Source organism: Lipotes vexillifer, unplaced genomic scaffold, assembly GCF_000442215.2.
Source record: "Lipotes vexillifer unplaced genomic scaffold, Lipotes_vexillifer_v1.1 scaffold100, whole genome shotgun sequence".
NCBI classification, from domain to species: domain Eukaryota; kingdom Metazoa; phylum Chordata; class Mammalia; order Artiodactyla; family Lipotidae; genus Lipotes; species Lipotes vexillifer.
The window spans coordinates 1,491,155-1,507,796 of record NW_006774075.1 but is presented as its reverse complement, the minus strand read 5'-3'; the positions used below and the strand labels follow the sequence as shown (position 1 = coordinate 1,507,796).

General features: G+C 35.7%; 1 protein-coding gene across 1 annotated transcript in view; it reads left to right on the top strand.

Annotated features, from left to right (window-relative positions):
* DHX15 (DEAH-box helicase 15) overlaps nucleotides 1-16,642 on the top strand; it is a 51,686-nt gene that overhangs the window by 20,391 nt on the left and 14,653 nt on the right. The window contains exons 4-6 of the mRNA XM_007448797.1: nucleotides 3,854-4,013; nucleotides 5,528-5,746; nucleotides 9,839-10,006. Of these exons, the coding sequence (XP_007448859.1) occupies nucleotides 3,854-4,013; nucleotides 5,528-5,746; nucleotides 9,839-10,006 (547 nt within the window). The remainder of the gene's footprint in view (nucleotides 1-3,853; nucleotides 4,014-5,527; nucleotides 5,747-9,838; nucleotides 10,007-16,642) is intronic.

Sequence of the window (16,642 nt, the reverse complement as noted above, 5' to 3'; positions counted from 1 at the left end):
AAAAAAAAAAAAAAAAAAAATTAATTTCTGGTGTTCATTTTGCAAAGCATTTGTCACCTTTCTGTGAATCTTTTTTCCCTTTATGGCTTTTCTTTGAATCAGACTACTTGAGATGTTTCAAAAATTATAAATATATGTAAAGAAAACTGTAAACAAATAACACATTTGCATTACATAATGTTTTAAAATGCTTTGTTTATACCAGAATTTGTGACATTGGTTGGGATCAGAGTTTGCGGTTGGCTTGTACCATGCCGTCTGCCTGTGTGCATTGACTGCAAAAAATACTTAAGCTAAATTGATAGTACTTAGCACACTGGGGTTTTTGGTTTGTTTTATTATATAGACAGTCCTGGTTGGAAATAGGGACTGTTTCTGACTTGCTCCAAGGATATTTTTGCCACCATAACCATCTACTTTGCTTAATCTGCCTCTTTTTTTAAGTTTTATTTTAATAACGCCAGAGACTTTTGTTTTTGGGCCGTGCCACGCGGCTTGCGGTATCTTAGTTCCCAACCGGGGATTGAACCTGGGCCCCCTGCATTGGAAGCTTGGAGTCCTAACCACTGGACCGCCAGGGAATACCCTGCCTCTTGTTTAACTTGATTAATTTAGACTAGTGCTTTCCACAAGTTAGCAAGCATCAGAATCATAGGAAAGCTTGTTAGAACACAGATTGCTATGCCTCACCTTCAGAATTTTTGATTAAGTAGGTTTGAGGTGAGGCCAGTTCTGTATTTCTAACCAGTTCCCAGGTGATGCTGATGACTTTTTAAGCTAGTCTTTGTCCTAAGACAGTTAAAAAAACACTGGAGAATAGGGTATCCAGTAAAATGTAGAGTTTGGCCGTCCTGTGCAATTTTTGTTTACTAGTCCATTACTGAAACTTCAGAATAATGTAATTACAATTTATTATTGTGACCCCCTATTTTTATGGCTCACCCCTTAGTCTGGGTTAAGTATTTTATCACTACTATGAAAGGTAGTAAAACTTGACCTAACTAAAAGAAAATGGTTAGGGTTTTAATAGGACCACCAGTACCTACCTGGTTCTCCCTTTTTTGTGCTCTGTTTCAGGTTACTTTGTTTTTTTTAGCAAAGGGTTTCATACATCTAGCCGTACAGCAAATCACCAGGTATCTTTTTTATTTATTTATCTGGGACTTTGAGGAGAGTGTGTTAGTGTAGGAGGGGCCTGGGATTGGGAATCAGTACACTGATACCTAGTATTAGTAAGCTGTTTAACTGGTTTTGAGACCCTGGAAAAGTTAACTGCTAGTACTCAGTTTTCTTCACTGGGAAAGCAGCAAATTTGATTGTATCTTTGAGAGATTTTCCAACTTCAAAAATGTCGTTTTTCCTGAAGCTCTCTGTTGTACAAACAGCAAGCTTCCCATATTAGCTGGTGATGCAGGAGATAATTAACTCTAACATGTCATAGAATTGGAACACTGGGTGATGATCTAATCAATATTGAACTATTAGGAGTCTGTAGAATCTGGAAGTCAGAGGGTTCAGGTTTAGTTGACCATTTAACTTGGTAACAGGTAATACAAGTTGTTAATAAAAGAAGGCAAATAATAGTTCCATTAATTTAATTTATAAACTGCCATTTGTAACCTTTCCCCTCTTCTCAGAAAAATATGAAAGAATGAGTATTTGGGTTAGCTCTCCTTTTGGATGCCTCCATAGTGTTTTGGTGGTCTGAAGTTTGAGGAATATGAGAAAAGATCAAAATAAAAGGGTATTTTTTTTTTTAAGGAGTTTTCAAGTGAAAGTTTGATACTTTAGTGGCTTTTTAATCACAATTTTAATGTGTGAAATTAGAATGCATTTTACAGTCTATGTGGGTCTTATAAGCAGGTAGAAGTTAGGTGGTTGTCAGTGCTTGAACTTGATCTAGCTGTACAAGTTGTCACTTCAAATAAGTAATATGTATTGCTGTAACTACATATGTTGAGTTCATTTGTTAAAGTATCTTCAAAATAATACACTAGGATTCCATGTTGAAATGAGTTGGCTTGCAAACTGAGCAGTAGAGTGTAAATTTGATAGTACTTAAGCAGATATTTGCTGTTCAAAGAGTGACCAGTTCGGGTTTTTTGCCTTGCAAAGCAACAGACGAGCTTTGTTGAATCTAAGGAAATTATCCACAAGTAGATGAAACTGTATTAATGTTTTGCTACTGAGATAATGTGCAGAAGGACTGCCCAGCTCATGTCAGTAATAACATCTGAAGGCAGGAGAAAGCACCACATGTCCTCAAAGAGATCAAAGATATTTCAGAGCATCTAGAGGATAGTGTAGCTGATTCACGCGCTGTGGTGCACTGTGGTTAAGGCATTGAGTCATAGTTTAATTGGCTCTGTTTTTGCTTCATGGTCTTAATATAAAATAATCTTGCAGGTAATGCTGTGTCGATGCCAGGAATGTAGTAGCTTCCTTTTTAAAATAGGACCAAAGAAGAAAGAAACATAACATACAAAGAGTAAAGATGGATTTCTTTGCCAAAAGTCTTAATTTACAATTAAGTTCAGGTAAAAGAGAGGGCTTCCTGTGGGTTGTATACTGTCATTTTGCTGAACTTGGTGCTCCAACAGATGGCCTTAGCTAAAAATATCAAGTTGGTCCATGAAAGATTAGATTGGACTAATTTGTCAAAAATAGAGCCAGGGGGCTTCCCTTGGTGGCGCAGTGGTTGGGAGTCCGCCTGCCGATGCAGGGGACATGGTTTCGCGCCCCAGTGCCGCAGAGTGCCTGGGCCCATGGGCCATGGCTACTGGGCCTGTGCGTCCGGAGCCTGTGCTCCGCAACGGGAGAGACCACAACAGTGAGAGGCCCGCGTACCGCAAAACAAAACAAAACAAAACAAAACAAAACAAAAAATAGAGCCAGAATAATGAAGTCATAAATGATGACATCAGATTTTTATACTGCTTTTAATTCTGTAAATAAAACCATGGATTTGTATTTTAACTGAACGACCTGTGACGTCAGCATTTGCAATTTGTCCAGGTGCCAAATGTAGGATAGCATTTCGTGTTAGTGACAGTAGCAGCCAGAATGGAATGGACAGGAGATGGCTGACCCATACAGCCATTCTGCAAACCACCCTTCTTCTGAGTGCCTGTATTACACATTAGCTGTCTTCTCTTGAGCCATCCCTAAGCCTAGTTTTCCTCTTTGCTTCATTGATACAGCTAATGCCATTTGCCTTTTCTCTTCCATATGTATTTATCAGCATTTCCATAGTGCTAATGCTGCTACTCATTCCATGAATATATTCCTTTTTATGATTCTTTACCATCATTTTATTGAATTGGATGGGGCTGGGGAAAGAAAGATGGTAGACTCGTGCTCTCTTAGTCCTTTTGAACCAGGAGTCTGTTAGCTTAAGTGGGGAATTATTAGGATTTTAAAGAAATACAACATTTTAGTGCTGTAATGTGATAAAGCAACTTAAAATGGTTTCTTAGTTTTATTTGCAGGTTGAATATTTGTTTAAAATTTTATTTTGTTTTTAAGAAATTTATTTAAGTGACTAATTTTGCTTTGGCATTTGTGTGAAACCATGTGTTATATTCCATCATCAGATTTACCTTGTTTTCTCAATGCATTGCAGTATTACAGGCTCACTTGACAGGATTTGATAATGTATAACATTGATATATTCACTGAAAAGTTTTTCTGGAAGCTTAACTTTGCAATTGATTATGAAACAATAGCACATTTGGTTTGAATAAGGGTTTAATTTTGACTTATCTGATGTCTTTGCATTTCATATTTATGTCATGAAGATTAGTTTTTAAATGCCCTAAATGAACCTTAACTAACATGTTCTTTGTCAATATAGGTATATGACTGATGGGATGTTACTTCGTGAAGCTATGAATGATCCTCTCTTGGAGCGTTATGGTGTAATAATTCTTGATGAGGCTCATGAAAGGACATTGGCTACAGATATTCTCATGGGTGTTCTGAAGGAGGTTGTTAGACAGAGATCAGATTTAAAGGTGAATTAATTTATTTGTTCTTAAAAAATACCTATATATGTATGTATATATAAAAAACAGGGAGCACATGATGATCACTCTAATCGACTACAAAAAATAATCACCTGTAAAAGAAGCAACCAATAAGAGTACCTATAGTGGTTTATCCTTTCTTTCTAATTTACCTTGCTGTGTCTTTTAGACTTAAAGTATGTATTTTTGGTAATGGCTTTTTAAGCCAAATCTTTTTGGTAATGTAGTTTTAGTAATATATTTTAGTAATGTATTTTTAAGCCAAATCTTTTCAGTTTCTAACCCACCCAGTTTATTGTTTTGTTTCGTTTTGTTTTGTTTTAAATGATCTAATGGTGTTTTTTAAGCCTTCTGCGGAACGCCTTCATTAAGGATCAAATCTTTGTCCTTGTCCCAACACAAACATGCTCATTATAACTCATAATGCTGGAGAGTGGAATAACTACACCCAGAATAAACCACTCCTTAGAAATGCCTTCCCTTAACCTAGGGTCTTGTGTTTGTTTGTTTTTCTGTCCATTACACCACTTAGACCCTAGCCAGTGTTACTGTGTTGATAAGGGCATAAAACTGACTGAATATGCTGACGTTTTTGTCTCCCAAAGTTTATGAAGTTCCCCTTTTGCATTGTGTTTGTGTGTATGTGTGTACCATTCATTGGAACTTAGTATCGTGTGTTAGTGTATGTGTTACAGAGGGTTTGTATACTAGGCAGAAAGGTTCTTGGTCTTAAGAAAAATTGATATTGAGTATGATTTGGCTTATAAATATTAAATTTATGCTTTTAAAGAATATATTTGAATAACTATATGAGTACTGTCATTATTGATTAAACCTTATGAGCTACTGAAATTTTTAGGTAGGAACTCAAAGTAGAAATTAAGAACTCTGTAGTGGAATGTTTAAGGGGGGAGCCTTCTATTTAAGTACTTTTTTAATGGGTCATATAACGTCATAATTTAAATAAAAGGAGGGTGACTACACATGCAACCCTGCACCTGAACAACTGTGGCTTTTACAGCAGTATAGAAAGCCTCTGTTTTAGAAAATTTTCTGAAGAACATATGCTTAATAAAGATGGTTTGGAAGAATAGAGAAATATCTTGTTTTGTTTTGTTTTTGCGCTTTCTTCCTGTTTTCCCCTGTGTGCAAGGTTGTCATGTTTTGTTTTAATAACATAGCTGCAATCATACTACATATTTATGTTGTCTTTTACCCATCCCTTTTACATATCACGTAATTATATAAACTTTGGTTTTTAAGGTGTTGCTTCATGAACATATATTCTAGTTTATTTATTGGATGCCAGGTTTATTCCTACTTTTTAAAAATGTAAATAGCTTACTATAGCACAGCTTTTCCGTATTTGAATTTTTTAATCACAGTTTATTTAGGCATATTGACATATTTGGAGCAGTAAACATTACTCTTCTGTTTTTTACTTTAAAACCACATAAGGATCTTTGAAGACAGTTTCACTTAATTTACTCTTTTCTTTTCAGGTTATAGTTATGAGCGCTACTCTAGATGCAGGAAAATTCCAGATTTACTTTGATAACTGTCCTCTCTTAACTATTCCTGGGCGTACACATCCTGTTGAGATCTTTTATACTCCCGAACCAGAGAGAGATTATCTTGAAGCAGCAATTCGAACCGTGATCCAGATTCATATGTGTGAAGAAGAGGAAGGAGATCTTCTACTTTTCTTAACTGGTCAAGAGGTATTGTCATTATTTGCTTCATTATTTATATTGTTTCTATTAGGCAACAACTTTAAGAACTCGGCATATATTAACCATATATTTCTTATCCCAGTATTTAAAGTTTTTCTTCAAGCTGATTGTATATATATATGAAATATTTAACTCCTTTTATCTATGTACTCTAGGAATACCCTTTTATACTATTAGTCTTTGTGTTCTAGTTAATTATCCTAAGAATATTAAATGCTTTTAGAATTTCAAGATTTAGCAATTGTAGTCTCACTTTTGGAGAGACCTGGGTGATGAGACCTGGGTGATGAGTAATTTGGTTTTGCTGAGGTATGAATTTGAATCACAGGTGATGTGAAATCTGGTTATTATAGTCAGTAATTTAGTTTGTAAGTGAACTCAAGTAATTCAGGTGCCCATCTACCATCAAAACAAATTGTGTGTGTTTTGTTTTTGTCTTCTTGCGTGTGTTTACTGAGGATTGGAAGGAATCACTGAAATTCCTTAGTTAGAATTTACATCAATTTTAAGATAGGGATTTTATTCTCAGATGCAGCATTTTCTAAACTCATATCCAACAGAATGTTTACAGGTGTGCTGAAAAATTCTTGATGGCTAAATAAGCTCAATGAAAGCTATCTGGATAAAATAGTTTTAGAAAGCCTTTTTCTAGAGGTTTTCTTAGTAGGCTTTGTGAATTTTCTAGAACTTGCTTCTCAAACTAATATATGTGCTGATCACTTAGAAAGCTTGTAGATTCTGATTCAGTAGGTCAGGTAGGGCCTGAGATTCTATTCCTAGCAAGGTTCTAGAGCAGTGCTATTCCATTACAACTTTCTTCATAGCTGGAAAAGTTCTGTATCTGTGCTGTTCATTCACCTCCACTAGAATGTGAACTCTCTTATTTGCGTTCATTCTGCAGGGATGCTTGATATATAATATTTGATCAAATGCTGTTGCATTAAGAGCTATAAATGTTGAGTGATTTTTTTATCCTTGCATCTTTTCAGTATTGTCCATATGATTTATTATTTCTGTCCCATTGGCCATAGTTTCTTTTCTGTAGAGCAGGGTTTTTTGACCATAGCACTATTTATGTTGTAGGCTGATTAATTCTTTTCTGTGGGTACCCCATGCATTGTAGGATGTTTCTTAGTGTCTCTGGCCTTTACGCATTAGATGCAGTTACACTCCCCCAGTCTGTAGACATTGCCAAATGTCCCCTGGGGGCGCAAAATCATTCGCAGTAGAGAATCATATTTGTTCTTTTGGGAAAAAAGGTGGGTTGCGAGTTCAGTTTTACAAATAGATCTCTGTACATATTAGTCTCCCTTGGTATGCATTTTGAATGGAAGAATTTTTATATATATTTTGTAAGCAAGAGTACCAGATGCTTTTTAGATGCATGTAAACAGTGTTTATCCTATAATGCAGTGTTGAAGCTATTGTATTCATTTTGTTCTTTTGTGTATGGTTTCTATAGTTTCTCACTTCCTCCAGAGTGCATAGCATGTTTTTTTAACGGCTATTCAAAATAGTCATTATGTTCAGATAGACAAGCATATTAGAATTCTATCAAAAATATCAGATGGCCTTATGGAGATGACCTGAGGTGCTTTTCTATGACTTAAATTTCTGTGGTTGATATTTTGGCAGCTACCCTACAGCTGGGGAAAGGAAGGGAATAAGCCCCAAGGTTTTCAAATGTGTGTATCTTTCAGTAAAGTATTACTGTAATTGAACTAGGTTTACATGTGTCCTGTTGCATTTTTAAGTTTCCTTTAGAAGACTAATGAAGTCTTGAAGAATGTAAAGACCTTTAAGGAGAAGGTAGCAATACTACTATTCCTCATGTCTGTGAACCTGTTATTTTTACTTGGTCAGTTAAATGGTAGATTCTGGGAATTCAGTACTCCTGTCTCCATAAATTTGAATAGCATCCATAAAATTTAGCTATCTTGACATTTAAAAATGATGACCATGTTACCATTTTGACCACATAAACAGTTGTGTTTTCTATAGTCCCTTGAGTTAATTTGGGAGGGGAGAGACCAGTTTTTAATTGGTGAAAGGTTGGAAAACATGTGAATTCTAGAATGTGTATTATTTTTTTGTTAATCCATTAAATCAAGTGTTCCTAGAAGAACTCCTTAGAGGAGCTGTGCTACTGAATTAGATAAGAATGATTATAATTGAAATATCAATTGTAGATGCTTAAAGATGTTGAAACCTTCATTCTTTAAGCAGTATATTTTATCTTTAATTTCACTGAGTCTTTTCCACATGCAGGAGTTGAGATTCTTTAAATTAGTAGGGTCTGAATTAATTTACTAACATACATATTGATGCTTTTGGAGCTGAAAGTCTTTCCTGAATTCAGAAACTCTTAAACTTTTGTCTCAGTTCTCAATTCATGACTAAGCAGAAGGTTGCATTGTGCTGATGAATGTTAATAAGCTTTGTGGTCTTCAGAACTGACAGTGTTGACTCTGGAAGTTTGGTTAAATTTAGGGAAAATTTTGTTGCTGAGTTTAAAAGCATAGTGTTTAGAACTTTGTATAAAAACATAAATGGTGTGGCATTTTTTTTCCCCTCTGCTCTTTAGAGTAGTCTTTATATCCCGTGCAATAGTGATTTTGTTTTAGCTCCATACATACTTAGCAAATACTTCCAGTACTTCCAAGTAAAATAATCTTGTTAAAATTTCTGGAGTCTGCAAATGCATGATTTGGGGCACTTTTCATTTTCTGTATAAAATCTGGGATTTGGTGGCTTCTGACCATTTATTTTCCAGTCGAATATATTATAGAATTAACAAAATTGAAACACTGGTGTCAGTTTTCCTTTAGGATATGTAATATATAAATCTAGTTTTGGATTTATATTCAGGTTTTTTTTGCGGGGGTGGGGAAGAGGTCTAATTTTGTATTTGTATACCAGCAGGGGGCATTCTAATCTAGGTACAGCATTTGAAAGCAGTTTTTTTGGTAAAAATATTTGTTTCATTTGTTATATTTTTTTCAGTGAATAGCAAACTTTCATTTTCGTTTGGAAACTTTAGATCTCAAAGGAAACTATTACATCAAATACTTAGTAGTAATTTTCTGTGTCACAGTTTTCAAGACCTTATCTGTTATTCAAGAAAACTGGTATGTTTGAAGTTGATGAAAAAAAACTTTTTTTTGTTGTTCTTAAGTATCCAAAATCTTTGTATTCTTTAACATGGAAACAGAGTTGCACTTTGATTTACAATCATTTCAAGGAAAATTATTCTAGCTTGATTATAATATACAATAAATTAACCTGATAAATGTTTAAAAATCATTCTGTGTTTTGAATAAAAGATAATTTGTCAATAAGGGTAACTTCTGGTTGAGATTATTGGACAACCTGCCAAATCATTTAGCATACTTCTGAGTTTAACTAAATCAAAGCTTCTGTAAAATTTAAAATTGGCTCCCTTCCCATTTTCAAGTCCCTTTGCCATCCCCTAGAGCCTCCCATCTACCTATCGCTCACACACTCTCAGTATTCATTGTGTGTCCTCTCTTTAAAACTGGGTTTGAATGCAAATGTATTGGAATCGTTTTCTGTAGTAGGGAAATTTTTGAAAAGGCTCTAAGATATTTGGGTTAACCTAGTTCTTAAATATCTATGTTGATACTGTAGAGGTGTGTGTTCTCATTAAGCACAATGAAGCAAATCTTCCATATAATTGCATTAGTGATACGTGACATTAAAGCCTAATTGGCTTGTTTAAAATATCTAGCACATCAATTTCTTTTAGATTGTGAAAATTGAAAAGGTTATGAGTGCAGTTAAATATTCCTGGGTGAGAAATTTCAATTTTAGTACAGTTTGTTGAAAATTAATTAGGATATCGAGTCTAAGAAAAAGGGTGTGGAATGCCAATAAGGCAATTTTGTGTTTATTTGACTAGAGAAATCAGTTTCTTGGATTACTTTTGGAAATCCCAGTGAAATTTGCTAAATTAATTTTGATTACTAAAATGAAAATAAGCTGCATAGAACTAGGATTATGATAAATACTTAAAATGTTTCAGTGTGTATTCATTTTATTTTCAAACTCAAACTTTTTTAGGAAATTGATGAAGCCTGTAAGAGAATAAAGCGTGAGGTTGATGATTTGGGCCCTGAAGTTGGTGACATTAAAATCATTCCACTGTACTCTACACTCCCACCTCAGCAGCAGCAACGCATTTTTGAGCCTCCGCCTCCAAAAAAGCAGAATGGAGCAATTGGAAGAAAGGTAGCCTTGAAATGTTCTCTATAAATATTGCATTAATGCCGAAAGATTTGTCTGTGAGTTATCAAACTATATTGAATTATAAAGGAGTAAGTTATGGGTGATTGTCATCTGAATTGTATGCTACAAACGTTACTTGTATTTCCAAAGTAAATAGAAAGAAATGTATTTGAGTAGAGTTTTGCATATCTTTTGACCTTAGAGTAAGAGCAGATACTGCTTCCCTGTCTCCCCAGAAGTTCCTCCTTAGCAAATGGAAGGTTGATTGGGGTGAGGAAGACAGCCAGATGTCTTCCTCCCCATTAAATCACTTGGCAAAAACTAAGTACTTTTTTCTTCAGTGCCTTGGCTTCTGCCTAGAATTTTTTTCAAGACCTAACCAAATGTCATGTCTGTAGGTATGAAATGGTGACTGCACAGATCTCTAATAACAGCAACACTAATCACACTGCGTAAATATTTGGATTTCTTTGTGGGCAGGTACTGTGGCTCCTTTTGGTGTGGATATCTGCCTGGCACAGGAAGGGAGCCAGGGGTATTCCAGCCTTGTTTCTGGGTGCTGTGTGTGTGTGTGGGGGGGCGTGTATAGGAAAGAGATCCGAGTTTGATACAGGCAGCTATGCCTTTATTTTTTAAGAGATGGAGATTCTCTTAGATCCTTTGAAAATAAGATTGCGTTGTTTGAAAAGGTTGGAAAACCACTAGAGTCAATTTGGCTTCTAAAATGCCCAGCCACTTATTAGGCTATATAATACGCTGCATGTGAATTTTGGTACGATTCTTGATCTGGTTTTAAAGTTTGCATATTTTAAGCTGGGTATAGTTGATTACCTTCCTCACCTTGGGGAGATGATTGTCAGAGATTAAGCTTATTGTATACAGGGTGCTAACATATCTAGAACAGTCTAGGCCCTCGTGGCAGCTGTTATACATTTCTTGAGTTTATTCATGTAGAAAAGTCTTAGGAAATATTACTCACTTATGACTTGCTTGTCAGTCAGATTTGGAATTTATTACTTTCTTATGTCTGTATTCTAGCCTAACAGATTGACAATTTTTTTTGCTGTATTTTTTCGATCTTTTTTTCCCAACATTTTTGATGATTGTTGGAAAATTACAAATTATAAAGATATTTAAATGTATCATGGTTAATTATCTCTTTACATGGCTATGTAAAAGTTAAATGAACCAGATACATTTTTCAAATGGAAAGAACTTACTGAAAAGTTAGGCAACACCAGCGTAGTGGTATATAAATTAACAGGAGGTTGATAGGGAAAAATATTAGGTTTTGAGTTTTTCATAGATCAACAAGAGTAGTGAATATGACTTTTAAAAAAATAGTCTGATCATAGCTTCATTATGTTCAATTATTGCAATTATTTTTGTCATAGTGCTGCCTCTAGAATGTGTTTTAAAATATTTTCTGTTTATGTGTATTCAGAACTTTGGGGGACAGTTTTAAGTGATAACTTTAGTATATAGTTTTGAAGTTGATTTGTTGACTTTGAAAAGTACTCATTCTCTGTGGAGTTTTTAACTTCACTCTTTGTCAGTGGATGTATATAAAAATAGCTGTTTTGTAAACATTTTCTATAGTAAAGAGGAGTTAGAGTTAGTACATCCTCCAGGCAGGTGATTTAATTTTCTCTTGAAATCATGTACACTTTGTGTATCTGCATTCGTTTTAATTTTAAAATGGTGTTTTTATTTATCTTTGAGTAAAATTGGCTTACAGCAAGATTTGCCATGTTTGTCTTTTCATGTAGTTCTCTTCATTCCATTTTGAGTTACTTTGAGAACTGTTGGGCCCACACATTAAAACTTACTTCATATCTGAGCTCTTTGCTCTGTTAATACTAGTATATTGGAAATTTAGGTTCAGTGTGGTGTCAGTCCAGTACGTGGTACATTTTTTAGACTCTACAGCCAAAGCCCATGGAATAGAATAAGTTGTTTGGTTTTTAAAACTATTGCTTTTCATGTTCTTGTAAATCCTAGGATATTTAGGAGAATTTTGTCTTTCTGAAAAGAGTGATTCAGCAGCAGTTGGATATATGTGTGATGGCCACAGATGTTGAGGGGAGGCCGTTGGAGTTCCCAGGGCTTGGACTCACCTTGGGATCCCATCTCAGGCTTTTAATTCAGAATCAAAACTAAGGGCCACAGTGCTATTTCATCATCCACTAATGATGTTTCATTCAGCTAAAGCTATAGGATCTCTTGTTGGGAAATCATGTTATCTCCTGGCATGAGTCAGCTTCATCTTAGAGGTTGAGAAGAGTGCTGTCATGGCCTCCCTGGATGATCCCAGGGGAGGGAGGACTTCCCTTGGCAATTGGTGCATTATTCTTTATGAGGAAAGACACATTGGACCCCAGCATGTTTAAGGGAAAGTGAACAATTTTTATAGAAGTTTATAGAGGAGGATTCACCCAACAAATCATGTATTTTGAAGCTGGTCAGGGAAAGTAGGAGTGCCAGCTGAAAACCTGAGACTGTTGAAATGCACTAAGGCCAAGCAGTGACTGGCAGGCGAGATGAGCAAGTGACCATCAGACCCAGGGCTTGGCAGGTTCAGTTAGAATAGAAGAAAGGATTGGTGGGATTGTGGGAAAAGAAGAAGGGTAAGAATTAAGATGCACACAGGTTACATGAGGGAATGTGGGTGGACACCAGAACAGTAAGAACTGGTATTCAGTTGCTATTTTCCTGTTCTCTTTTTTAAATGCTACAACTTTGGTAATATCCTATTTATATTATAAAACAAAGAACTAGAGGCCAAGGCTTGATTCTTTTGTCATGAATTCATTAATTAAACATAACTGTGCCAGTTACTAGAATGGGACTTTCATTCAAGAGTGCTGTCAGTGACTGATACTCACAATTCATTTAAAATTACAGGGAGGGATAAATTGGGCATTGGGATTGACATATACACACTATTATATATAAAACAGATAACTAATAAGGACCTACTGTATAGCACAGGGAACTCAATACTCTAATGACCTATATGGGAGAAGAATCTAAAAAAGAGTGGATATATATATATATGTAAACTGTACAGCAGAAAGTAACTCAGTGTTGTAAATCAACCATACTCCAATTTAAAAAAATTAGAGTGTGACAAAGCACAAAAATAAGTAAGTAAATAAATAAATAAAATTACATAGGAACATTTAGGGGTTGACAGTCTACTTCCAGTGTGAAACAAAATACTATTTGATTCATGTTTTTGTTAAATTACTTTATACTCGAGCACGTTTTGTAAGGTAGTACCTTATTATCTTACTCATTGTATTAATTTATGCAAAATAGGGTTCCTAATAGGATTGTGGTAAAACTAATAACGAAACAGCTTTTAGTACTAAAGTTTTTAAATGTAGGCTATATTAAACGTAATCTTTTATGGGCACTGGGTACTTAACCAGTATTCCTTTTACAAATAGTTACTGAGTTCTTTTTATGTGGACTTGCAACATAGCACCAATGGTAAACTTTCAAGTTTTTAATCAAGAAAGGTTGATGGCTTCCCCGGTGGCGCAGTGGTTAAGAATCCGCCTGCCAATGCAGGGGACACAGGTTTGAGCCCTGTTCCGGGAAGATCCCACATGCTGCAGAGCAACTAAGCCCGTGCGCCACAATTACTGAGTCTGCGCTCTAGAGCCCACGAGCCACAACTACTGAGCCTGCACTCTAGAGCCCGAGAGCCACAACTACTGAAGCCCACGTGCCTAGAGCCCATACTCTGCAACAAGAGAAGCCACCACAATGAGAAGCCTGCGCACCGCAACGAGAGTAGCCATTTGCCGCAACTAGAGAAAGCCCACGTGCAGCAATGAAGACCCAACACAGCCAAAAATAAATAAATAAATATATATATATTGTTTTAAAAGAAAGGTTGAGAACGCAATTCATAAATTTATGTGAGGGTGGAGACTTTTACCTGTTTTGATCATGCTTGACATTTGTTCAAATATTTGACTTTAAGCTAAAGCTACAGTAGTTTTGTACGTGCATGAAAGTTTACTCATCAGTAAGTCACTTGAATGCATTTTTTGACTAAGACTTATAGCTGCTGTTTTATATAGATTTGGTGTTATTAAAGTCCAGCAACTATTTTTGTTTTTATTTGGTTTTCATTAATTTTGTCCATACAAATAGCTGATTTTTCTGTAGCTTATCTTAGAGTTTACTAATTAACAATGTATGCTCAGAGCATACATTGCTCAATAAAAAAGAGAAATGACCCTTATGGAGATGGCTCTATAGTTTTAAAGAGAGGCTTAATAATACACTACCTGAAGATAACTTAGTGTGGTGCTGCTGGGACATTTACAAACAAGCTAATGTCCTCACTGAATTGTGGAGACCCCACCGCGTTCCCTGGGGACTAAAAATCCAAATTTGTTTAACCTAACTGCATTACCGTGTCCAAATAGAATTCAAGTAGAGCAACTCAAGTACTTTGAAATGGAATTATTGAAATAAATCAACGTGGATTCCATTAGAAGGCAGATTATTGAGGAGGAAAGGGATAAATTTAGCTGAGAGTTTATTCTTAACACATATAATATAAAAAGATTAGAATTGGCATCGCCAGACTTTTTGTCATAGTGTTTATTCTATATATGGGGTTATTTACCTGAAATAATTCCTTTGCAAGTGAGGTTTGAACACTCTTTAAGACTCTTTGAACACTTATTGCCAAGCTACAGTCTAGAAAGCTTATAACATATATATTCCTGTCAGTAATATGTAAGTCCCTTGACAAATTCAGTATCACTGTGGTATGACCACTTCCTAATTAGATCATGTGCCACTTAACACATCTAGAACATACTTAGGGCTTGCCTCACTCACCCCACTGCTAAGGTTCCAAGACAGCTAGATAACTTTTATCATCTCATTTATTTCTCTGTTCTTTTGTAATCTCTGGGTGTGTATGTTTTATTTAGCCTTAGTTAGTATTGTTTATCCAGCTCTAGTGGTAGAGTCAGTAGAAATACCTCCCTCAGGGTTGTACAATTTGTTATATGACTGTTGCCCTTTTTTGTCCCAAAACCCACCTCTCATAGGGTAGGTAGGTCCTACTCAAAACAAAAAGTTTTTATCACCTTAAAGCTTTTTAACCAATTTACTTTTTTAATCTTAGGAAAAACTCTAAAGACCATGCTTCTCTAGGTCTTTTTATGCTTGTATTTCAGAGTGTGACTTTGGGATGGCAGTTGACTTTATCATCAGTAATGACATGGAGCTTGTCAAAGTTGGTGTAATCACCTGATTCTTAAACACTTGTGAAATCACACATCCACACCACCTTATAAGGTGTTGTATGATTTGTCACACACATACCCAGAGAAAACACATGAACACCAAGTGAAATTATTTGGTGGACAAAAATTTTTAAATAACTCAAAGGGTTAATCACATCAATACATTTTTATTACATTGAGTATATTTTGTTATATTAGAAATATGTGAAATTTTTTTTCCCCCAAAATATGTTTTAAACATCTATCTAGAAGTACAACATCTATCCATAATGGCAACCATTTTCACCCCAGAATAGAAAATCACAAGACCTCTTACGTAATCACAGGCATGTAGTTTGTGATTCTGTATAGTTTATAAGGGCTTTCTACATTATCTAAGTTTATATCTTAGAACTCTGGCTCAGCTAGACTAGTATACAAGAGTTATAAAAGGAAATTCAAGCTTGGGGGTGTTAAAACCTCTCCACTCTTACTTAGCTATTTAGATTTGATTCCTGGCTTTGCCACCTACCCCTGCTCCTTCCACTACAACACACTGACTTTGTAGAATATTAAATAAACTCTGGTTGTATTTATTCACGTTCACCTGTTAACCTTGCTTGCTTCAGCTCTAATTACTGAATGTGCGTGTCTTCGAAATGTTCTGGAAAATATTTCATTAGCATCAAACCACTTATGGTTTATTGTCCATTTGCTAGTTAGTAGTCTTTTCAACTGACCAATGCACAAAGGGAGCGTTTTCGTCTTAGACATGCAAGTGATTCTAAAATATTATCCTGTTAGTGATGTTCTAGTAATCTTTTTTTAATATATATAAATTTATTTATTTTATTTATTTATTTTTGGCTGCGTTGGGTCTTCGTTGCTGTGCGCGGGCTTTCTCTGGTTGCGGCGAGCGGAGGCTACTCTTAGTTATGGTGCTCGGGCTTCTCATTGCGGTGGCTTCTCTTGTTGAAGAGCACGGGCCCATGGGCTTCAGTAGTTTGGGCTCGCAGGCTCTAGAGTGCAGGCTCAGTAGCTGTGGCACACAGGCTTAGTTGCTCCGCTGCATTCTAGTAAACTTTTAAACCTCCAAGATTTCCTGGCAGTGTGAGTCCTTTCTTACATGTGCCTATGGGCATTCTTGTCCACATGCTCTCTCGTTTAAGCCGAACCTTCTATTTCTAGTGCTCTTCCCTTCCCTCTTGTGGGTAGATCCCACTTTACCTTCAACAACTCTCTTAAATGCCATTTTCTTAGTAAGTTTTCCTTGTCTTCACTTTGGAAATAAACACTTTAAAAACCTTACAGTGCATTTTTTTTTTTTTTTTTTTTTTTTTTTGCTGTACGCGGGCCTCTCACTGTCGTGGCCTCTCCCATT